The sequence below is a fragment of the Coturnix japonica genome, chromosome 2, assembly GCF_054131305.1.
Source record: "Coturnix japonica strain WE chromosome 2, WE-NBRP24, whole genome shotgun sequence".
Classification (NCBI taxonomy): domain Eukaryota; kingdom Metazoa; phylum Chordata; class Aves; order Galliformes; family Phasianidae; genus Coturnix; species Coturnix japonica.
In genome coordinates, this window is record NC_140664.1 from 113,297,487 (window position 1) to 113,314,349 (window position 16,863).

General features: G+C 37.1%; 1 protein-coding gene across 1 annotated transcript; it reads left to right on the forward strand.

The window, feature by feature from the left end:
- The first annotated feature begins 5,660 nt into the window (after positions 1-5,660).
- AGR3 (anterior gradient 3, protein disulphide isomerase family member) lies at positions 5,661-15,818 on the forward strand. Its single transcript, XM_015853675.3, has 8 exons — positions 5,661-5,785; positions 8,102-8,246; positions 10,269-10,332; positions 10,803-10,855; positions 11,485-11,561; positions 12,287-12,350; positions 13,389-13,472; positions 14,171-15,818. Exons 2-8 carry the CDS (start codon positions 8,141-8,143, stop codon positions 14,218-14,220), a joined length of 498 nt encoding a protein of 165 aa, XP_015709161.1. The 5' UTR covers positions 5,661-5,785; positions 8,102-8,140; the 3' UTR covers positions 14,221-15,818.
- Positions 15,819-16,863: the final 1,045 nt, after the last annotated feature.

The window sequence follows — 16,863 nt, forward strand, 5'->3', positions numbered from 1 at the left end:
TAAACACCACTGCACATAGACAGGTCCCCAACAGAAGAGAAACTTGTCTGGCTTCCTCAGGAGAAGCCTCTCTGGAGACATGCCAGCAAACTCCATCCCATATTCTCTGATCCAGCATAACACTTGAGAACATGCTTAACTTTAAGCATATGAGTTGTCCTATAGACATCAATAGTGTTGCTAATGTGCCTGAAGTTAAATATGCATCAAGCATTGCGCTGGAATAGGGCCAAGGGCTCAGAAACTTGCAGGATCAAGGTTTGGCTGGAGAACAGAGAGTAAAAAGGGAGACAAAAGATGAGAGAGTGATACTGAGTTACTCTCATGCCCTCTTGCGTCAGTCCACAGTGGAAGCAAGCACTGGGATAAACCCCTTATTATAACAAAAGTTAAAGGAACACCTGTACAAAAAACTGAAACACTAAAAGATACTGTAAACACTCTTTTTTACAGCACACAGCATCTTCAGATGGTTACATGGTATTACATTTTAAAGCAGATACAGTGATGTCACTGCAGGAAAACATCACAAAAACTCTGCAGCAAACAGGCTTCTCTTTCAACAGATGCCTGGTTGACTCACTCTCACAGCTGCACCAAAGTAGTCCAATGTGTTTCTGGAGAGCATTCTTGCTTGTGAAGTCTTTATTGGGACACTCTGACTGGAGGGGAGTGCAGCCGCTTTTCATTTCTTGTGGCAGTCAGAAAGTTTCATTGAATATTTCTGAGCTCTCAATATCTTCCAAAACACATGCAGAATTTCCTGGCTCTCTTCCTTAAAATCTGGTCTGGGTTTTTACCCTGTCCCTTCTCAAGTTACTTTATATGCACATAAATTACAAAATTAAAGTTATTTATTTAAAATAAAATATATTTTTTTAAAATCTGATTTTTCAAAATTGATTTCAACTGTTGTTCCAAGCTTTTCGAAATGTATATGTAATTAATTGCATACCTAAATGATTCCTATTCTGAACTTATCACTGGACAAAATAAGAAGTTGTCCTTTAGCTAATAGTAATGCAACACTGCCAACTAGAGGCAGTGGGAAAGACCAAATTCTTGTCTTCTGGACTACATCAATACATTGCATATCTATAAATACAGAAAGACCATGTTTGCTCTGCAGAAATGCCACCCAGGGTCTCAAAAAACAGCAGTGTTTGCATTTAATTTTCTTTAAATTTTGTTGCTTCAGGAAACTGTTTCTTGAATCCAAATGCCAAAAATACCATTATTCTATTCAAAACTACATATGCCAGAAACTGAAATAGAATCAAGTCCGATCTCAGCTTTCTTCAAAGAGTTACTAAGCCATTCTAACAACCTCTGGAAGGACACCTCCAGGCCTTTTTGGTGAGCTCACAATGCAGATTCCTGCTTGGTGGTCTCTTCAGTGCTTATTGTAGAATCTTAGAATCACTAACATTGGAAAAGACCACCAAGATCACCTTGTCCAACCATCAACCCATCCCCACCATGCTCACTAACCATGTCCATCAGTGGCACACATCCACTGTTCTTAAACACCTCCAAGGACAGTGACTCCAGCACCCCCCTTGGCAGACTGTCCAAATACCGCTCTGCTCTTTCTGAGAAGTGTTTTCTAATATCCTACATGAACCTCCTTAGTACAATTTAAAGCCATTATCTCCCATTCGATTGCTAATTCCCTGTCCCCATGGTGTCAGAGAACAACAATGTGCAACTGCCTGACATCTGGCAAGGGGGTCTGGAGTAAAGTGGTACAGAAATCTTCTGTAGATTTCTGTGCCTCCTACCACTTCAATAAAGCCCTCAGGACAGACTTATCTCAGCTGCACCCTTCCCAATGGTTCCTCCACTTCCACATCACCAAATAAAACATAACCAGTGCATGAGCAGGGCACTGGTGAGGAGAAAATCAAGGTGTCTGAGGATGCACCATGCTTGGATGATGTGATGCCCCCATCACACACACACACACTGTACCCTTCCCAAGGCAGAAAGCTGACAGAGTGCACCTCAAACATTCCTGGAGCTTGCACAACCAAAATGCCTTCCAGAGATTCCCCACATCTCTGCACTGATTCTCAGACAGAGAGATACCTGAACTTCTTCCAGTAGAAGTCTAGAGGATTGTCCACACAGCTAGAACTGCAGTTCCACAGAAATGTAGAACAGGAAGCTCTGGCTAAATAAACATACAATACAGAACATTTTGTGCTTCAGGGTTGGAGGGAGCAGGCAACAACATACAGCCCCGGTTTCCTTCTATTTACCCAAATACATTCATTCTGCAAAAATCATGAAAAATAATACATTAGATTTTTCCCTGGCACTTATCCAACTTTGCTTGGGACTGTACCACAGGACAGCTGCAGGCTAGAGGAGTCAGAGCATCCTAAAAGAGAGGAAATACTGGAGGGGGCTGGAGGTGACAGCACTGGAATGAAATGAAGGCTTAGAAGTGAAAGCATAAGCACTGGTGTGGGAACCAGAGAATATAGCTTGCAGCTAATATAAACCACTATAAAAACTAATTTAATAAATATTTTTCCAGTTATATTATTACGGTTATGATCCATAACAACAACTTTACAGGAATACAAAGCTGAAAAGCACAGCGGTTCATTGAAGCAAAACACTAGGGCTCAGGGAGAAGTGGAGTTGCTCATACATCTATTACCTCAAGATCTGCTTTTAACTGGGAAGGAAAAAAAAATGAGAGAGAGAAAAAGAAAGAAAAAAAAAAAAAAAAAAAAGCATCTGTTTTGAATCATCCTGTAATACCAGAAGTGACATTTCTACAACGATGACAGTTTTGAAAGACACACACAGAAACAAAGCAGGATGTCCTATCTAGATTTCTTTTAATGGCTTCATTGAAATGAATCAGAAATTTCTCTAAGAAAAATTTTTGGCTGTCAGTTAAAACCTAAGCCTAGCAGACACTTGCAGAGTTTTCCCATTTATTCAAGTTTCTGTTTGGCAGTGAAAGTAAATGTTCAGCACTCTGAGCCTGAAGCACATTTTTCATCTCTATCACTATTTGGTCTTTGACTGCATCCTGAGATACAGACCTGTGTTAGTGGGATCCAGATGTACTTCGCAGATACAAAAATACATGTTCTGTGAAGCTTTCTCCTGCAGTTTACTGTAAAATTTGCTTGGGAATTCTGTTATTGTAATCCCCTGATTAATTTTGTATTGATCCACAGAGACACATTAGGCATGTGTAAGCCTTTCATGGAGATATAGATGGAAGTTGTGGAAACAATGCTGAACTACAGGCATCACAGGAGCCGTGCTCTCATCCTTCACACATGTATTAGCTATGCTGGAGTTGGACAGTGTAAGACCTCCAGCTTTCCTTTCTGCAACTTTCCTTTCTGCAGATGCAGATCAAGTGTTCATGTTTAACGTTCTGAATCAGCCTGCAGTGCTCAGCCTCACTGTCAACCAGCACTAGTACTGGTACTATAGGTACTATCTTCAGGTAAGACAGAACCAAGGGCTCACACTTATTAATCCTACTGTGTTTTTTCAGTTACTGTTATTTTAGGTTGCCTATTCATGCTCTCCAGAATGGGGTATTTCACTTAAGAATTACGTTTATATTTACGGACATGCTATTCCAAACTGTGGAAGTAACTGACAGCTTTACAATTAGGATTTGGTCCTTGGCCCTGCTGATTTAGCTGTGTTTCATTGCCAAGCTTTGCACATCGTTTGCTAGACAGTGTTCAGGTCTGTACTTCATTTGAATGGGTCAAATGGGTTGAAAGGTAGTATGTGGACAAATATAGTATCACATCCTAAAAAAGCAGAATAACAATTAAATGTTCCAGGATTTGTGCAGTCAGGGCTGGGCACTTCACTCCCAACTCTCAGTATGGTTTTATTCAACCAAAAAACCAACAACAGCACTATAAAAATTGATATTAGGACCTTTAAGTATCAACTCACTGAGCAATTTGTCACTGAAGCCTTTTTCCTTCATTCCCTTTTCTTTCTTCCCTCAGTGATGTTCAAGCACTTTTGCTTCTCTTTTTAGCCCCAGAGCCTTTTGTCTTTCTGACATAATGGAGAAAGCTGACACTGCCTAGCTTACAAAACAAAGGGTCAAACCATTTGTTTTCATGAACTCACAAAAGGCAGTCAGGGTTTAATGTAATCAAAATGCATTTTCTTTTTAAGCTATGTTTTCAAAGTTAGGGTTTTTTAACCCATTGAAGTGCCTGAAGTACAGAAGCTGAAGGAGAAAACAGATTTTTAAAGGAGTCTGAATACTCCCTTTCATTACTGCAGCAGTGGTGTGCATCACCTCATCATCCTTTCCATAGCTGCCCTGGAGGCCCAGGAAGAAGCCCATCTCCATGGAACCCAAAGATACAGGAACACCAGGCAGGAAGTTCCAAATCTGCAGGTACTCACACTTTAAACCACCAAAACAAAAAACTTTACTTCTCATTTGAATTGTATATACTTTCTTTTACTTATGATCTGAGTTATTTCTTCTGAGTCTGCTGAGTCCTGAGACTCCACACCTACCCTTGTGAGTAGAAGCTGCAACCCATGACAAAACACACAGAGTGGAGTGTGTCACTGGGGTATCTCTTTTTCATAGAAATTCCCTTGGGTGATTAATTGCCTCTTTTACCTTTTATTCTCATACCGTGAATTCTCATATTAAGCACTAAACAAATTCATATTTATATTCAGCTAAAGAACTGGACAAATTCCTCCCAGTTAAGAGATCTGACATGATTATCACATTGAGGCCAGCACTGTTTGCATCTGTGCCCACAAAGCAGAGTTCTTGCATTTTGCCTAACTTCCAGTTAACTGGAAGCGTTATTATGAATTTTCTATCAAAACACAGAACTATAATTTAGCACCAAAAATACAGAAGGCCACACTAATAATACAGAAGTACACATAAATAATCACACGTGTAAGTGACAACAAACATCAATAGATTAAAGCTTCCAAGTTAAACATGATGGCTGGCTTCACATGAAAAGAAGGAAAAACTGAAAGCACACAATCCCTATAAACTGTGCAAATGTTATCCAAGGAAGAGGGGAAAAGCGATACAGGTAATTCTTTGTCTGTGCAAAGAGAATGAATTCAAGGGTTTTTCCCATATTTATCAAGATAAGTCAAAATTATATCAAGCATCACATCCAAAGAATGAGACCATTTTTAAACTACAACTTGCAAAAACAACAATCAGATACTTTAAAACCATTCCCTTTAAACAAAGTATTTCATTTCTCCCTCAAAAAATAAGTTACTTTTATTTGTTAATTACATTCCTCTACACAAAGCAACCCTTGTGTCTTCCTATTAGCTTCATACCTATCTTCAGGCACCAGTGAACTCAGCCATTCACTGGAAACAAAAGCCTCTACAGTTCCAGCTTTCATTGGTGGTTTCTTTTTTCATTGGGCATAAGCCAGACACAAACTGTCTAAGGGGGGAAGCAACAGACACACATAAGCCACTATTTCTTTTCAACCCTCATATAAGACACCTGATACAAGCCAAGATAAAGAGAAATCCAAGGATTCAGTGTACAAGTATGGGAACCACAACAGTGAAAGTTGGAAGGATGGCAGAATAGGAAGGGGGAGGGTGGAAGTGCATTAACTTGGTCTCCACCTAAAAGATCTCTCATTTTTCCTAGGCTGTTGTGGTTACAGAGAGACCTGGATATTTCAGGAGTTGTGTGTGTAAACCACACTGACTTTTACCCAATTTCAGGAAAAAGACCTTCCATCAAGAGAACTAACCACTGCTGGTGAGAAAACATTTCTTATTCTCAACTTCAATACAGAAATGAGTTTTGTTTGATAAACGTGTAGCAAGTAACATAAAACAGACGAATTATAGATGCTAAGAGTTTAGTTAGCAAAACGTTTGTTCTGATAGATAAAGGTAACATTTATAGTGCTGGCTGTCTTTTTTCCCTTTACTCAATCAACTATAATTGGATAACACAACATCAAAAATTTAGAATACTGAATTGCATCTAGTTGCATCTCTGTAAATTAACCCTCCAAAACTCTGTTGATTTTCAATATGATGTTAATCAATTATTTAAGCTTCAGTTAAATAAATGCGGGACTTGAAGAGATTTACACTTCATTTCTTTGTTAATGTACCACAGAAGACAGAACTGATTCACTCACTCCATTTAGCAACATATTTGGTGTGATTTCAAAGCCATAACTATTTATGATTAAATGGAGCTTTGATATATTAGTGCAAATGCTATATTTTATTACTAACATTGGACAGGTAAACTAAAGCTAAGGATAGTCACTAAGCTTCACAGAGAGTTGCTATAAAAGCTGAATCATCAGAAGTAAAGTAGCAGGGTGTCATGATCTGATTTTGCTGACTGAAGTTAGTGGTTTGCACCAATGTGGGGGTAATTTGAATGTAATTCCTATTCTCAAAAATTTCTCAGTTCCCAAGCTTACCTAAAAGTTATAGTCTCTCCTTATGAAACACCGGGAACCAACATTTCCTTTTTAGAATTCCATCATCTCCAAACACCAAATTAATGTGCAGATTTACAGACCCCCAGGGAGATACTTTCTAAACTCAGACAACAACAGATAAGATGATCAAGCCTAAGGAGGAAATTATGTGAAACAAAGAACAGCCCTAGAGCTGTGATGTAATGCGGAGGGGAAGGGAACAGTGATGATCCAGACTGAGGAGGAAAAGTGCTATAATTAATGATTTTGTTATAACCCAAGGAAAATTCTTCAGAAATATGGAATTGCAGCAATATGGTGGTACTTCTTTTATTCTGCTGTTAAAAGCACATTTTTTTCTCCAGTTATTTGAACAGAATACTTATCTTGTTATTGGAAGTGGCCTTTGAATTCATTCATCAGAAATGAAATAGATAACAGTGATGTTAGCAGCATTAAAAAATTCATTAAAACCTGCTGTATTTTTCATGCCACTGCCCTAGGATGTATGAATTTAGTTTTGTCAGCGTTGAAGGCTGTAATTCCACACTGGAGGTCACTTCTAAATTCAATGTGAAAATTCCATCATAAATACAGGCTAAAGTGCTTTGAAGGAAGCACTTCAAGTCAAAGGACTTTCTCAGTAGGTCATCCTGGTAACAGCTCAATCTCTGAAAAAGGAAACTCTAGAGAATCAGCACACTGACTGAGAGATATACTGGGCTGCATTCACTACATTTCCTAATTCAGTGCAAATGACCTGAGTTTTAATTACCTATTACTGTACTGGGCAAAAACTGGACACCTTTGGCTTTGCATTATCTTTACTCAATTGTTAACTTTTGTTCTCTGACTTTCCTCAAGAATAGAAATTACTGGACATCTTAGAGTGATTTTTATCGGGAAGAAAAGTAAACACCTTCAGAATATGCAAGCAGATGGGAACATATGTGGGTTGCTTCTTTTTAAGCAGGATTTGAACTAGAAATCAATTTTTAAAAGCCATAAAGAAGAGGAAAAGTGTTTGAGATTTCACTGTAAGAAACAGCTGGAAATCAGAACACTGGTTTGAAATTTATCTCACTATTTTAACATTCTAGTTCACAGAATTAAGCTATCAATTTTTGTTGTCAATTTAAAATAAAATTAATTATCTTCAGGTTTTTATCACAGTACCAAAAAACTTACTATATGTAAAACAAACCCAAACTGTTATAGTTTGTAGTAATTTAAAAAAACAAAACAAAACAAAAAAAACCCTAAAAATAAAGGGACCAAAAAAAAAAAAAAAAATAGTAGCACTGTCCTGATCCTTTATTAAAATATAATACAGGTTTATGAGAATGAACTGGTGGATGACCCAAAGCAGAAACTTTGTTCCCCTGATCACAGAGTAGTGAGAACTGCCTGCTGCCCCCAGAGTTTTATAGCTCTAAGGAGTGCTGCATAATAAGATTATCTCTATTTTTCACTGTTCGGGGGGAAAAACAAAAACAAAAACAAAAACAAAAAAAAAACATCACATTTATAAAAACTACCCAAACTGCCTCATTAGAATGCCACTGACAAGTTGATTTACACTACACTAGGTAATGAATCTATACAACTAAAGCTGTTGTTTTGTTTTCCAGTTTCCTTGCTGCTCTGAAACAGAACTTCTTAGAGAAACAATGCTCCATTCAACGTTGGCCTTGTCTCTCCTGCTAATTGCAGTCTCATCCAACCTTGCTATGGCAATCAAAAAGGAAAAAAAAGCACCTCAGACGCTATCAAGAGGTATTTTATGTAGTTACCTCCTCATCTTACCATCTATGTTATTGAAAGCTTATATGTGCTTACTGAGGTGCGATTCTTCAGCATTCAGTCACACACTAAGTAGTGCACCTTTTTCCTCCCAGTAATTTCACTACATCAGTTTGTTCCTAAGAATACAGCTCAAGGCTTCAGATAGTCTTTCTAATTTATATCCATCACGGTGACCTGTTAGAATCAAATAACCTAAACTGAGTCTCTGGAAACTGGCTGCTCTTGAAGTGCTCTCAGTAAAAAATATTTTTTCAAACACCTGTTAGTTGACATCTTGAGCTGGTAACTTACAGCTACTGAAGCACAATTTCATAACTTCCGTCTAAAATGATATTTTTTTTTTCTACAGATCCATTTTAATCCACAGAATAACAGTCTCAACCATCAGGGATATTTATTCATTTACTGGATAGTCCTCAATTTCTTTTTCTTTCCCCTCTTATCAGATAGTCACACTCACACTTCCCTTGTGGTGCATAATTTTCCACTTGGATGTTATAGGATTTTAACATTTTTACGTCTGATGAAGAAAAATCTGTAGAAAAATACTTCTTTCCTTCTTCTCAGCCTTTCCTCTCTTTTCAGATCTAATTGTGTAAAAATATATACAGCTGTTTCCCTGAGCTCTTCTGCAAGTTGTGTAAAGCACTCAGACTCCACGGCTCACCTCTGAGTTCCTCCCATATGAAGCACATGAAGCCAAAGCCCTGCATTCACAGAGGCCCCATCTGAAGCCATTTACTTGAGAGGCATTTAGACAGCAAAGAGAAGCACTGAAGCAGATCAGTTGTAGGAATTTTACTGACATTTGAAATCATTTCATATTTAAAAAAAAAAAAAAGAAATAAAATATATACATATAATAACTGCAGTCAAAAGGCTTTATAAAATAGCAAGAACAGGGACAATTGCTTTTCCATGCAAAACCCACTGTATATACAATACAAAATTGTCTAATCCCTGGACAAAACAGAGACAAGTATCAAATCACTTTCCATAATTGGTACCCATGGAGAAAGTTTATACCTAGTCTGGTATCCACGTCCTGTCTTGACTAGATCAGAATTAATTTTTCCCACTCAGAACATCACCTGCATCTTTAACAGATAAGAGGGAATACTTAAATCTGCTGTAAAATGACCCCAGCTGACTTCTCTGTGCAACTACCTACATCAGCAGTTGATTTCAGCCAGGGAACCCACTGGTCAACTAAGCTATAACCCCACCAAAAAACAGACAGATATGAAAATGAAATCAGCCTCCTGAAAGAAGAGATGACCTATAGCATTCCAAGCAAATGCCCCACTGACCAGAATGTGGGAAGCTATTTCAGAGGGGCTGGCATCTCTGGGTTTTGAAGGCATGAAAACAACATGAGAATTTGCTTTTTGAGTTCATTAGATGAGCTGTGAAGCTGAAGACTCATTAGGATTATGTTTTGATGGAGATTTTTACTTTAACTAAATTATTTAAATAAGTGAAGTACTTGCAACTCCAGAGACTGAAATTCTTGACTCATGAGTCAGGTTTAAAACTCCGAACTATTCCAAGAACATTCACATTAAAGTTGATCTTATTTGATTTGTCATATTTAATTTTTCTCTCTCACTTTTATAAGCCAGCTTTCTCTTTAAGCCCCCAGCATCTAAATGAAGTACAAAGCAGCCAACATGAAGAGAAAATATGAAGGTATAAAGAATTTTGTCACCAATTTAGGGAGCTCTGAGTATTCAGAAAGAGTTCTATTGAGTGTGTCAAAGGACTTGAATTGGGTAGCCAGTCTGCTGAGATCTTTTAATTGTTTTTGTTTGTTTGTTTGTTTATTTTACTGGTTTATTTTTTAATATTCCAATATACCTATTAGCAAATGTAGGATTAGTATATCTACAATACTTTGAACAAAAATCTACTTGTGTACAACTACTGACAAAGGTAAAAAATGTTGTTTCTTATGAATTACTTACCTAGCCAATCATTTTAATATATTTGTAGGCTGGGGAGATGAAATAACCTGGGTACAAACTTATGAAGAAGGGCTTTATCAAGCTAAAAAAAGGTAAGAGATTAAAAAACAGTTTTGAAAGACACTTTTGTTAATTACATTGTTACCACTCAATATACTGTAATGAAATTTAAAAAATAAAATAAAATAAAAATAAAATAAAATAAAATAAAATAAAATAAAATAAAATAAAATAAAATAAAATAAAATAAAATAAAATAAAATAAAATAAAATAAAATAATAAACTATCACAGCTGATCTGCAGACCACTCTACCATTCTTGTAGAATCTTCTACATTAGAAAACTATCTAGACACGGAAACTCCACTTCTCTATTTCTTCGTCTAACATTCTTTTTCTCTTGCACAGAAATGCCTCTCACCCCTCACAGAATGCCTGTTAGGTTTCACTGAGATTTAACAGAAAATTAAATGCAATTTGTCTTTTCCAATCTACTAGCAAAATCACTTATTTTCATTCTTGTTGAATAAACTAACTACATGTTTTATTATTATTAATAAAGTAACAAGCCACTGATGGTCATTCATCATTTGGAAGACTGTCAATACTGCCAAGGTAATTGTTATTTTTATCAATGTTAAATTTTTGTAAATAACTTTTTAAGACACAAATATTTATATATTCATTGAATTTACTCAAATTACTTAAATAAGTGCATGAAACTGTAGTAGAATAGCTAAGAATTTGTTACTTTTATTTACAAAAAAATCACTCAAAATCTACTCTAAAAATGCACATGAAAAATGCTTAGAGCTACTGTCCCACTATCCCTCATTAAACACTTGTTAATTTAAAATAACTGACATGTATTTGCTACTGACTCACTGGACATATTTAATAACATTTGTCCTTCCTCAACTGGTAACTTGAGAAGGAGGTAAGGACAAGACCACTGAAATTGATCAAGTAAGAACTTTCTGAGAATAATGTACTTTTGTCAAACTGAGTCTCAGTATCTGTTGAAACTACAGGCTTCAACAATGACAGAATAGAACTTCCATTTTCATAGCCAGAAGGTTGCACTGACATGGATCAAAAACCACAAAGCCACTATAGATCCCAAAGGTGTCTCCTAGGAACGTGAATGAACAGAGGCAGGAATGATGGGACCAATCTTTGGTGCCTAAACACTGAAGGAAAGGCAGTATCTACAATAAGCTTTACAAAATTCATGTCTTTTCTAGCATTGAAGAAAGCTTTTGCTGAAAATGAAGAGATACAAGAAATGGCCCAAGACAGTTTCATTATGCTGAATCTCATGGTAGGAAGGGTTTGTGGAGGTTTGTCTGGTAGCTCTTCTTGGTCTATGTTTTCTTTGTCTTACTTTTTTATGACATTTAGCTAAGTACCTCCAGCATTTCAGTTAAACATATGTACGTAGACAGCTCTGAAAGTAATGCCTCCCATGTATGCCATGGAAATTACAACAATACACAAGGTACAATTACATTGTTTGAAAGAGCAAATTCTCAGCTAAAAACAACTATTACTCAAAGCAGTCACCAACATTAGCTCTTACACTTGTTTTTGCCACTGCTGAAACACACCACCTGATGCCTCAGTGTGCTCACATCCACCATTTCTGTCCATAACAGTTCAGCAAGTGTTAATGAATGTCAACAGGTTTGATTTTTAATGCACTGAATGACACAACTTTCCCTCACATGCATTTCCACAACAGATGCCATTCTGTCAGACTGCCTCTCTGCTGCCATCCGTTGCATGGCAACAAAATGTAATGGAACACTGCCAGAAAGGTTTAGCTTCTACTGCCACACCACCAGCATCTGAGGTCTTTGATGTCATGGACCAACACAATAAAATAGGAAGCGTTACTTTCAGAGCAGCCTTCATATATGTGTTTATGTGTGTGCATATATACCTTCTGTATTTTTTTTTCCTCTGGTACAATACTGTTCACAAGTGATGCTATTTCAGCTAAATTTATATGAATATTTTAATAATTAGCTTTAATTTCCCTGCCAGCATGAAACCACAGATAAAAACCTGTCACCTGATGGACAATACGTGCCTCGAATCATGTTCATAGGTATGTACAGTACTTATGAATCTTCTGAAGATGTGATCTCTGAATCTGTGCCAGTGTCGTTCTCCAGAAACATCAAGACAAATCATTTTGCAAAAAGAAAATAGCTCAGAATTTATCTTTACCATGGCAAAAGTATGGAATTTGGCATACCTGAGTTCAGTTCTCATTCTATCACGGGCTTCAGCTCCTGTAAACTTCCTCAGATTATAAATATGTTCTGGAGGGTACCTCATTTGCACTTGGGAACAAGGTGCTTAAATATCTGTTAGCATCTGGGCATCTGTCAGCCCCTGTTAGCTCCCTGTGCTTTTGCAAGCACAGTTAGGAAATGAAGTGTAGAGAGAGCTGTCAAATATGTGAATGAATGTCTACAGTGTCTACAGTGCAGACACTACCACAGAGCAAGTCAACAGTCAACAGAGTCTAAGAAATTATCTACTACACTGCAGAGTTGACTTCTGAAATATATTAAGTAAATCATGTCCCACAGTCCCTGTTCCTTTTCACCAATTACACAGGCATCAAAGGTAGGTGAGGTGAAGTCCCTGCTTAGAGCAAAGTAGTAAAAGGAGTCAGGTGATTAATTAACAGATAGCTTAGAAGGGGAACCAGTTCAGTAAGATATTTACAACCATTTTCTACAGTAATAGAAACAATAAGAATCACAAGACCTTAGTTCTAGTCACCAGGTAAGCCACGATAACTTTGTATTAATTATGCATGACCCTCATTATTTGTACATTCAGTCAAAATTAGCTCTCCCAGAGTAACCCAGAACTTGTAAAACAGGATGGTTTTCTTCAAGTATGGAAAAAAAGGTATGTGCAATCAATCTCTTAAAAACAGCTGTGTAATATAAAACTGAACATTAGCTTTTGTTTAAGATTTCTCCACATAAAAAGCAGTTGGTTGGAACAGAGCGTAACAGCCTTGTAGTTTGTGGTTGGCAAAATCAGAACACCTCAGGAACAGGGCGGTACTATGGGCATCACCCTCGGCTGCTGTGGGAAGTAGCGATTAACACAGTTTCTTTTTCAGACCCATCTCTCACAGTGAGAGCTGATATCACAGGAAGATACTCTAATCGACTGTACACTTATGAACCACAAGACATACCATTCTGTAAGTGCCTATTTTGTGCTGTTGCTCTGCATTTTATACTGTAATCAGCCAGATACACACCATCCCAATCGTCTGTGTTTGAGAATCAGTTAAGATCTCTAAGTAATGAGTAAAGAATGTTTGCCAGCACTTAACAATAATTTATAGTTGTCTAACCTGTTCTAGAAAACACTTAAGCACATCTATTGCTCCGCTGAATTTATTGGGTCTGCTTAGGTGAGGTGAGTTGAAAGATCACAGGTGAGAAATTTCAGGACCAAGATCTGAGCTGTTTGCTGGTGAATAGTGAAAGTCACTATGCACAAAGGAATCCAACTGCGCAATGTTAATAAGCAGTGACGGGAGGGGACCAGGAAAAAGAAATGCTTGTTAACCCATATTCCAAAAAGGAATGTGATTTTTCAGGTTGAACTAGTACTCTGTACCATCCATCTGAGACCCATGCAGTATCTCACAACAAATATGCATGTCACATCTGACTATTTTGCTGAAGCAAAAGGGATTTAAGAATATTCAACTCCTCAAGTTAAATGTTTTGATTTACAACTCTCTTTGCCTTCAGCTTTAGTATCAATGCCAGAATATTCATAATAGGAAGCACTAAAATATATAATCCTGCATGAATTCCAGTGTGAAGAATGTACTAATCAAAATGTACTGTAAGAATATTTTACAGTTGTTACTCATTTTTGTTTCAGTAATAGAGAACATGAAGAAAGCACTACGCCTCATTCAGACAGAACTGTAATCAACAGTGAAATGATCATAACCTCTAGAAGGTGAAGCTGCACCAAGAATTCCAACACTTTTAAATATTTTATTTAGCCTCTTTCTCTGCTATATCTTTGAATCCTTACCAACCAGGTAAACCAGATTACATGAGATGTATGATTTGAAGATGAAATATAGGAGGCTACCATTACCATTTGGGAAACAGAGAAGAAATCTACCAAACACTGTGAGGTGGAATTAGCAACCTGAATAATTAGAAGTGATGGTCTAAGATGCAAGCAACCTTGAGCTGTATATTATCAATTGAACTGTGGCTTTATTGTCAGCTACAACTTCCAATCAAGAGCTATAGACAGTACTTGATGTCTATTAACAATGCATGATCTAAGTTATTAGCTACTTCTTACCTCCTATATTTTATTTCATGTAGCTTGTAAATCTTTAGTATGACTCAGTTTTATGCATTTATTTCTCATTAAAGGAATATTGCTGGCAAATCAGACAGGAAGGCTCTTGCTGTAGATTTTCGAATAGCTAATAGAGAAAAAAAACCTCAGATCTAGGGTTTGCTTTCTTCTGTATCATTCTTTAGATATTATTCTTCTTTATCATTCTTCTTTACAGGAAGGGTAGTTAAACACTGGAATAGGCTCCCCAGGGAGGTGGTTGAGTCACCATCCCTGGATGTGTTTAAGAGCTGTTTGGATGCGGTGCTCAGAGATATGATTTAGCAGAGGGTTGTTAGGGTATTATGGTTAGGCTGCAGTTGGACTTAATGACCTTTGATGTCTCTTCCAACCTGAGTAATTCTATGATTCTGAGAGCTGAAAACAGAACATATTTCATGCTGAACATGGGGTTTCTGTGAGGTGATAGTCATCAAATAGCAACTACAGGTTTTGCCATGATAAAAATGCAGTGACGCAAAAGAGATGGAAGGAGATAATTCCAGAACTCCACACCTGAGGCTAGTCATGCTTGTAAAGACCGGTGTGGGAAAAACCAATAGGCTTTTCCTAGCTCTTTACTTTTAAGTGGCACTTTCAAATGGTTATTCCTTCTGTAGTTCCCAATACAAACATCATAGTAGAAGCATACTGAAGGAATCTGCATATACAAACTCTTTTTCTCAAAGTCTCTCAAGATCACCATATGGAAGGGTAAACAGCTATTTTAAGTAAAAAGTCTGAGTCAGTTGAAATAGTTGCCTATACCAATGACATGCTTCTTCACTATAGCAAAGTAGTAAGTCCTTCATCTGGAGGAAGAGCAACAACATGATGTTCTGTGCAAGGCACAAACATTTATCTCCATTACCTGCCATTTCCTCTGATGTTGCCTAAACACATATGTGAAATATGAAGAATGATCCTCTGCAGGACAACTATGTTAAGTTACAATACTGAGTATTAATGTGTCATAAAAGAATTATATTGTGCCTGTCTACATAGGTCACGTGAAATTTAGATGTATACTCCAACAGAGGGGTGATAAATGACCTGCGAAACAAATAATAAAAGAAAAAGAAAAAAAAAGTATCTGTATTTAGCAGCATATTTTCTTGACAATCAAGGGAAAAGGCTGGAAACAAAATTAAACTCGTAATCACATTCACTCTGTGTTTATCTCTACTCATTAATGTTCATATATATTCCAAATCTGACAGCACTTCCCAGACTTGTGGGCATACCCTGTATTGAGCATGACAGAGATGTTCAGGAGAAAAATATATGAGATAGCTGCCAGAGATGACACAGGATAGCTGTGGCAGTATTCACAAAATAGGGTCAAGAGAAGATCTACTTTGAAGCACAGGACAGAACAACTTTTTAAACACTGAATTATGGTAGATTCAGAATGTAACCAAAAAGTAGGTAGAAAGTTGTTACTCTTTTGCAGATTTTTCCACTCTTCTCTTTCAAGAGTGTTGGAGAGGTCATGGAAAAACACTGACTTGGAACAACTCCTATTCTAACATGGGTAGGAAATAAAATGTGAGCTATTGATACCGTAAGCCAGTTCCTCCTCCATCTATTTAACATCCAGAATATGAAGGTTTCAGTCTCCAGATAATTAAGCCTGAATTTGTGCTCCATTAGCTTTCCAGTGTAGAAAGGCAACATCACAAATAAAAAGGCTGAAGAATATGAATATGCTGAGGGCTCCTTTGGGATTGTACAGTCAATGAGCATTTTTATTCATTTCCCATTTGAGGAACAGACAAATGCATGTATCTGTGGCCTGAATATATCATTTCTGACATACGTTTTTGTACTTACTGTTGACACAAATCTAATTACACTACTATACCAAAGAGAGGGAAGACAGTATACACAGACACACAACAACAGTAACTCAGCAGTAACAATTCAGTGGGACTATTTAGTTGAAATCATAACTGAACTGCTTTTGGAGAATTCTTTATCACAGGCTTAAATGAAAATCAGATTTCTCTTCTTTCACTTCTCAGATCCTTATAAGTATCAGGCTGAAATCTGCTCTCAGTTGTAACCTCAAGAAATGGGACTAAATCTCTGTGATATTTAAAGATTCAGATCCAGTCCTTTTGGTGGAGCTAGATATTCAGGTAGAAAACACTATGGGCGTTGCACAACACTTCACAGCTTAGCTCAGTATTCATCCTTAATTTTACAGCTGC

Excerpts from the sequence above, each read along its gene's own strand:
- AGR3 (XM_015853675.3), top strand. The coding sequence starts at position 8,141 with ATGCTCCATTCAACGTTGGCCTTGTCTCTCCTGCTAATTGCAGTCTCA. Across the intron at positions 8,247-10,268 it reads ACCTCAGACGCTATCAAGAG|GCTGGGGAGATGAAATAACC; the intron begins GTATTTTATGTA and ends ATATATTTGTAG. Across the intron at positions 10,856-11,484 it reads AGACTGTCAATACTGCCAAG|CATTGAAGAAAGCTTTTGCT; the intron begins GTAATTGTTATT and ends TGTCTTTTCTAG.